The sequence below is a fragment of the Meriones unguiculatus genome, chromosome 20, assembly GCF_030254825.1.
Source record: "Meriones unguiculatus strain TT.TT164.6M chromosome 20, Bangor_MerUng_6.1, whole genome shotgun sequence".
Taxonomy (NCBI): Eukaryota; Metazoa; Chordata; class Mammalia; order Rodentia; family Muridae; genus Meriones; species Meriones unguiculatus.
In genome coordinates this window covers 45,993,649-46,001,371 of record NC_083367.1, presented here as the reverse complement: position 1 = coordinate 46,001,371, position 7,723 = coordinate 45,993,649, and the positions used below count along the sequence as shown (strand labels likewise).

The 7,723-nt window shown below is 43.6% G+C and overlaps 1 protein-coding gene across 2 annotated transcripts in view; it reads right to left on the bottom strand.

Annotated features, from left to right (window-relative positions):
- Nucleotides 1–5,131: 5,131 nt before the first annotated feature.
- Nucleotides 5,132–7,723, bottom strand: part of Ak9 (adenylate kinase 9) — a 105,827-nt gene continuing 103,235 nt past the window's right edge. The window contains exons 39-40 of one of the 2 annotated variants that reach the window (XM_060373287.1): nucleotides 6,504–6,618; nucleotides 5,132–5,594 (exon numbers count right to left, since the gene is read on the bottom strand). In XM_060373287.1, coding sequence (XP_060229270.1) covers nucleotides 5,392–5,594; nucleotides 6,504–6,618 — 318 coding nt within the window. In that variant the 3' untranslated portion in view covers nucleotides 5,132–5,391. The remainder of the gene's footprint in view (nucleotides 5,595–6,503; nucleotides 6,619–7,723) is intronic. The other variant, XR_009587922.1, reaches the window with a different exon arrangement.

Sequence of the window (7,723 nt, the reverse complement as noted above, 5' to 3'; positions counted from 1 at the left end):
TCAGAATTTCTCCTCTTTCCTAATCTCTGTTATTCTGGTCCACACTTCCAACCCCAACCCGAAAAACTTGCTGCCTTGGGAGGCTGCAAGAAACAAAGGACTTAAACATCACCCTCTGCCTCCGGGCTCTGGATGGGTCTAGGGAGAACTTGACAGGAGACGGGAGTAAGGAGAGGCGCCTCATTAGCTGGCCCCTAAAGGCTAGTGGGAGTTCTTTGTGGGAATGAAGGGTATCAGAACCTCTATGAAGCCTAGGATGGTTGCCTGATATCTACTGAAGAAGCTGTAGTCCAAAGCCCGCCATGACTTCCAGGATCTGAGAGGAACAAAAGGGCAGGTCAATGGTACTAACATCGTTATGTCAGGCTCCCACTCACTCTTCCTCCTGCCCAGTCTCTCTTCTTCTTTGTTCTCCCCTCCTTTTCACTAATTCAATAGTGCTCCTGTTTCCCAGCCCCCATCTCTTGAACCACACCCAGATGGCACATATCGACTTTGGGGAATAAAATCACCTGCAGAGTGGGAGAGCACCTGAGGATATGCACTTTGTCCTCTTGCTTTGACACTGAGGAGTTCTTAGCATAACTGAGCACAGGTTTGGTGTGCTTGGAATGCCTTTTATCCATGTTTTAAAAAAAAAATCTCAATTTTGACTTATTTCTCTAATTTTACCTGTCTTGATTCTGATAGGTCATTTAACTTGGATGTTACCTCCTGGAAAGAATTCCTTTCAAAACCACCCCCAAATTAAGTATTTGGAAATGTATCTTTTTCTCTACCCAGGTCTTCCATTTATAAAAGCAGAAAATAAAACAAAAAAGACAGAAAAATCATCCACAGCTATATATTTGGCATTCTGTGTTTGAATTTCCCCCTACACCACCAAGTATATGAAAATCTAAAACATTTACTGAACTCAATATATTCTCAAGTGAATTGAGAATGAAATAAAAACTGTATAATAAAATTTAAAGTGTTCAAAATCACAGAATTTATTCCTTTGAAATTTGAAGTGTTTGTATCCATGTAGTGACTCATATCATCCAAAACTCCAGTCTCAGGGGATTCAGTGTTTTCTTCTGACCTCTTCAGGCACCAGTCATGCATGTGGTACACACATATACATATAGTCAAAATGCTCGTACACATAAAATAAGCAAATCTAAAAAAAAAAAAATTAAAAATGCAATGTGTAGGAATTTGATCCAATGCTGTACAGTAATTCAGTGGTAGAGTGACACACTGCCAACAGCTTGGGCATGGTGACCTTTCTCCATCTCTCCTGTACAAGGTACAAGGCTCTGCATATACAGAGCTGCATTTGCATGTGTGTCGTCAGGGACATGCACTGGGTAGGGCTATAAACCATTCCGGGGAAATTCAGCTTCCCACTGCTTGAGTCCCCTGAACTCTGTTGAGAGATTTATTTACTCAGAGGATAAGATCCTGAGGAAAGATAAGAAAGGGGAACCATGTGGGATTCCCCTTTCAGCTCAATGACATCTTCCGAAGAGAGGGGACTTTGTCTCGGGCCTGTGTAGGGTTCCGCATCTCCAAAGCAGTGGCAGTTGAAGTTCTTCAACTCACAGGGCAGCATCTTCAAGGCTGAGGAAATCTCAGAGAGAAGCTACAGAATCTCTCTCTCCCTCCCTCTTTCTCTCTCCCTCTCCCTCTCTCTGTCTCTACCTCTGTGGTTGGTCTGCTTCTTTCCTGGTGGACTTGAACTCCAGTCAAAACACTGTGAAGTTGTTCAGTGGTTGCTCTATAGCCTGAAAGAATCTAACCCAACCCTAAGCCAAATTTCTCCCCCCACCGCACAGTTCATATAATTTATTGCAGTTATCATACAGTTTTAAACAATTTTGATGTACCGATAGTATAAAATTTAACAGTATTTGAAGCTATTCCTCACTCAGGAAAATGAAACATGATTGTCAAAGCTTGATGCCAGTCTAAGATTTAGAACAAAGGAACAACGTGAAACTGAAAGGAAAAAGCAATCAGTCACTCACAAGGACCCCTGAGCTAAACTTCTTAGGCCTTCATATGAACTCCATACCCCACTCCCCTTCATTGGGTACCCACTTCCACAGAGCGTCTCTTGTCCCACCACAGCCTCCTCTGTGTTTAAAGCTCTCTTTCAGACCACCCGTGTGTGGACTACCATGATGGGATTTAGGACTTCTTTCTTTGGAATCCAAACTGAGTCCATTTGGGATGGCGTCGGGTTCCTGTTGCCTCTTTTTAGGCAACCCCAGCGGTAGGTTCAGTGGGACCACTAGTAGAAGCTAAAGTAGAGAACATGATTTCCGGTCAAGTGATGTTCAGAGGATACGGACTTGCTCTGAGGAGTGGGAGATAGTTCCTGGAGTTCCCAAGAAACACTTAGAGCCATTCACAAGTGCTGCTGCCCCGCAAAACTTGAAAACCAGAGGGCACTGAGTGATGCCTGGCTTAATTGCTAAAGGAAGCCAGTATGTATATAGGCTGAAGAGACAGAGGATGTTGCAACCTTGTTAGGAATGAAAAGACCAGTAAAATCTGCTCTGGTGGTGGGAAAATGGTAAATTACAGATATTAAAAAATAAGATGTGGGTAGAGATCATACCTGGAGAGAGGGAGGGAGAGAGGACATAAGACCTGTAGAGAAAAGACAAACTGAGGGTGGGGGTATCTCTGACAAGCTGGAGACCTAAGTCAGGGTAGGCTCCTAGGAGGATATGAGGGGGACTCAAGCAGAGATGCCTAGTAGCAGAGGCCATAGGGACTGAAGAGGACACCCACTAACTAGGCTAGTCTACTAGTAGAGGGAGGGCAACTCCAACACACCCACAAAAACTTCGACCCCAAATTTACCCTGCCTGCAAAATGTACAGAGATAAGATAGAGCAGATAGAGCAGAGATTGAGGGAATGCCCAACCAATGCCTGGCCCAAACAAAGACCCACCCTTTCAGAGAGTGCTAACCCATGACACTATGAATGATACTCTGCTAAGCTTGCAGGCAAGAGCCTGACAGAGTTGTCCTCTCAGAGGCTCTACCCAACAGTGCCTCAAAACAGATGCTGAGCCTCACAGCCAAACATCGGTTGATGCTTAGGAAGTCCTGTGGAACAGTGTGGGGAAAGAGAAAAGACCTGGAGGTGACACGGGCGCCACAAGAAAAACAACAGAGGCAACTAACCAGGGCCCAGAGGGGTTTGCTAAGACTGACGCACCAACCGAGGACCACGAATGAACTGGACCTAGGCCCCTAAAAAGATGTAGCAGATGGGCAGCTCAGGCTTCACGTGGGTCCTCTAGTAAGGGAAGTGGGGACTGCATTGGGCATGGACTCACTTGCCAGCTTTTTGATCACTTTCCCCTGGTGGGACTGCCTTGCCAGGCCACAGGGGGAGAAGACATGTTTAGTCCTGATGCAACTTGATGAGCTGGGAAAGGGAGCTCCCCTTTTGGGGAGAGGGGAGAGGGTGCTGGGGGGTGGTTACAACCAGAATGTCATGTGAATAATTAAATATTTAAAAAATAAGATGTTTGGGTATGGCATCTGGAGAGATGGCTCAGCAATTAAGAGCACTGGCTTCTCTTCCAGAGGAATTGAATTAGATTCAGCACCCTGATGGTGGATCACAATTGTCTGTAATTCCAGTTCCAGGGTATTTGGCATCCTCAGACATACAAGCAGGCAAACCACAAGAGAGCAAGAGAGGGAGGAACAGAGGGAGAGAGGAAGAGAGAGAGAGACACACACAAGGGGGGGGGAAGCTTGAATAAGGGTGGGGAATAAGAGTGGGTGAGGGTTAAATCACCAGAAAAAAAAACTTTACAGTTAACTCCCAGTCTTCTAACAGACTTTGGAAATTTTCTTTTTTCTCCTTCTCTGACCCTCCCTCCCATCTTTTTCTTCCTCCTCCTCTTCCTCCTCCCTCCTCATTTTGTTCAAAATGGGTTCCCTATAGCTCAGGCTGACTTTGAACTTGAACTGTTGCTATGTAGCCAAGGATAGCCTTGAACTTCTGATACTCCTGCTTCTACTTTCTAAGTGCTGGGATCATAAGTATGTGCCAACTTGCCAGGTTTTTATGTGAAGGACTGGGAATGGAACCTAGGGTTTTCTGCATATGAGCTAAATCTCTCCCAACCCAATGACACCCAAGTCCTGCATTCAAGCTTTTAAGAATTGCTATATTACTCTCTTTCTCTCCCTCACACACATTTTTTTTAAAAGATTTGTTTCATTATTTTAATCATGGTGTGTATGTTTATCTGTGCATGTGGGTGCAGTACTGGCAGAGGCCAGAAGGGGTCATTAGCCTCCTAAAACTGAAGTTCCTGCCGTTGACAAGCTGTGCAGATAGTACAGGTGCTCTTAACTCCTGAGCCCTCTCCAGTCCTACATATTTTTTTCTTACTATTTAGTATTCTAGCTTTTTTATACAGCTGCTCAAATTTGTCTTTTAAAAACTCTGTCAAATCCAACTTAGTTTTCCCCTCCTTTATACTTTTTTTTGTTTTTTACATATTTGATAAAAATTTGGATTTCCTCTTTCTTAGAATCCCAGGTGACTTAAAATTATGGAACCACATATTAAGTATATGTCGGTGAACAGTTAAGAAAAGGGGCACTGGTTAGTAGGGGCAGCTATAGACTTCATTTATAGTTGGGAAAATGACAGTGTTTTATGTTCAGAATATTTACAAACAATTCATTATATAAAAGCATGACCAAGATTTCCATTAGTTTTGTCTCTTGTAGCTTTCTAATGTTTAATGAGTAATTTTCTTTAACAGAGACTGGTTTTCTACTAAAAAAAAAAGTTAAGAAAGAAAGAGAGAGAGAAAGAAAAAGAAAGAAAGAAAGAAAGAAAGAAAGATAAGAAAAGAAAAGAAAGAAAGAAACAAAGAAACAAGGGGCCAAGCATAGTGGTGTACACTTTTAATCTCAGCATTAGGGAGGCAGAGGCAGGTGGAGCTCTGTGAGTTTGAGGTCAGCCTGGACTACATACTGAGTTCCAGGATAGCCTGGGCTATGTAAAGAAATCCTGCCTCAACCCGCTTCCCACCCCCTCCAATCAAACAAACAAACAAACAAACAAACAAACAAAAGAAAACAGATTTAGTAAGCATTTTAATATCTCACATGGAATGCCTATTTTGTGAGAGCATCAAAATTCAGAGAAAAGCCATGAACTTGAAAACTGTGTCAATACTTAGGCACTCAGAGCATGACCTTTCCTGGGTAGGCCTTCAAGTCCATCTGAGGTCTAGTAACTATACGATGTCAAGCAGGAGGGAAACACATTTCAGAAATTGAAGATTTTAATTCTGCTTCCTCAGTTTCCTCTGTCTCTTGGAGGCTTTTGGGATTTGGGTCTCCATAACCTAAGCAAGCTACCCGTTAATTGGGTCTGTGTTTCTCAGGGACAAAAAGATCTGTAGCTTATGATCGAAGTCAATGGCTCTAAACTGAGGCTCCTTGTACTTCCGGGTCATCTTGGAACTGAGGTATGTTATGAGTTCACATCTTTCCACAAACTGCTCCATCTTCTTCTTGTATTTTTTTCTTGAATATTCAGAAGCTTTGGGATTAAATGCTGTAGAAAATGTCACAGAATTGTGAATGTTTTCTGATGAGTGGTTAGTAAGCCATAAATTTACGGGTAACTAGGCCACACCCAGCTAAGGGGGGAGGGAGGGAATGACCTTATCCCACATAAGGTTAGAGTGCTGTCTATCTTAGATCATAATTTCCTGTAAGAGGCTGTCTATCTTGCTTGCTCACTAGATCGTCCTCTAACCACCTCCATCCCAGGAAGGCTATTTGATGGAAAGAATAAGGCCTTTATCTATCTGTCTTAAGAACTTGAACTCAGACATACACTGATTTAAATTGTCTCCTACCTGCAGGGCACAGCCACTTCCCTGCGATCACCTTTCTCTATGGCATGGATTTCTGAGTGCTGAATATAGTATTTATTACCTTGGTTTTTATTTATTACGTTATTAATTTTATGGTGCTAGGGATTGGACCTAGGACCTCCCATAGGCTAGGCAAGTGCTCTACCACTGAACTACATCCCTAGACCTCTGCATTCTTTTGTGATAAGGTCTCACCGTGTAGTCCTGGTGGGCCTGGAACTTGCTATGTAGACCAGGCTGCCCTTGAACTCACAGAGATATGCCTGTCTCTGCCTCCCAAGTATTAGTATTAAAGGTGTGCGCCACCAAGCATGGTTTAAGGTTTTGTGTTTGAGGCAGGCTCTTAGTAAGTTGCCCAGGCTGTATTAGAGCTCGTTCCACAGTCCAGGCAGGCCCTGATCTTGTAATCCTCCTTAGCCTCCTGCCTAGCTGGGCTCTTACAGGACATTGCCACCAGGTCCAGTTCATAGGCCTCGATTTAAAAACTGGCGATTTCAGTTTTGATGTTTTCATACAGATATTTACCCTGTCTACCACACAACAAGCGCTAAGCTTTCCTGAGTGGTGCGTTTAGAAAGGCCTACCTTTGAGATGAAACGCTATATAGAGGAGGACAGACCTCCTCACACTCAAGAAGGGGAGCTTGGGTTTCAGGTTTCCCGCTGCGTTCAAGGCTTTGATCAGGGAAGTGGCTGTGCCCTGTGGGTAGGAGACAATTTAAGTCAGTGTATGTTCAAGTTCCAGTTCTTAATACAGATAGATAAAGGCCTTATTCTTTTCCTCAAATAGCCTTCCTGGCATGGAGATGGTTAGATGACCATCTAGTGAGCAGGAACGAAGCAGAAACTACATTTGATAAGAGGACATGAAACATAAATTGGCACAATGCCAGCTGGGTGATGGCTGCCTGCCTTGCCATCGTTGAGCTTTGGCCTCTATTCCCTGTGGTTTCTGTAACACAAAGTTAACGAAGAAAAAAGGGGGCACAGGGCTTTGGGTTGCCTTGGCTCATCTCTGCTTGTGTCGTTGGCACTGGCGGCCCCCCTTCCACTCTGTGCATCCTCGGCCACCTGGCAAGGCATCCCGGAGACCACAGCATCACTGTAGCTGAGTCCCTAGGGCCCTGAAGGTAAAAGAGGTCTTCTGATAAGACAAGGCCTTAAGACAACACTCCTCCCTAGGTGACTTCCCTGGCACGTAGGTAGTGGGCCAGATGAAAGGGTAACTTTGCTCCTCTTCTCCCTTTTGTTTTTCTTTCAGAGTTGTTTTTGTTTTGTTTTGTTTGAGACAGTCTTGCTATGTAGCTCAGGCATGTGCCATTGAAGGCTAACTTGCAAACTGAAAAATAGAAAGTGGCTGCGAAGTTCTGACAAAGCTGTGATTTGGACCTGTGGGCAAAGGTGCTTGCTGTGTAAACCTGGAGACCTGAGCCTGAGCCTAGAAACACAACTAACATTGGAAGGAGAGAGCCATCTCTGCAAAGTTGTCCCCTGACCTCCATACATATATCATGGCACACGTTTCCCTCCCATCACAAACGTACGGACTCACACACACACAAATAATTTAAAAATTAACTAACTCTAAAATCGTAATTGACTAGTGGCAAATTTCACTACCTTTAAAAATAACTCTACCTGGACGGATAAAATGTGATTTGAACAGACATAGATTTGGGATAAAACATGCTTTTGTTTTGTTTTGTTTTGTTTTGTTTTTATTATCTCCCTTATCCTGGTACTATGACTTAACTCTTTTGCAGAGTAATTTAACCTTTGGGAGGCCAACACAATGTTTAAAATCA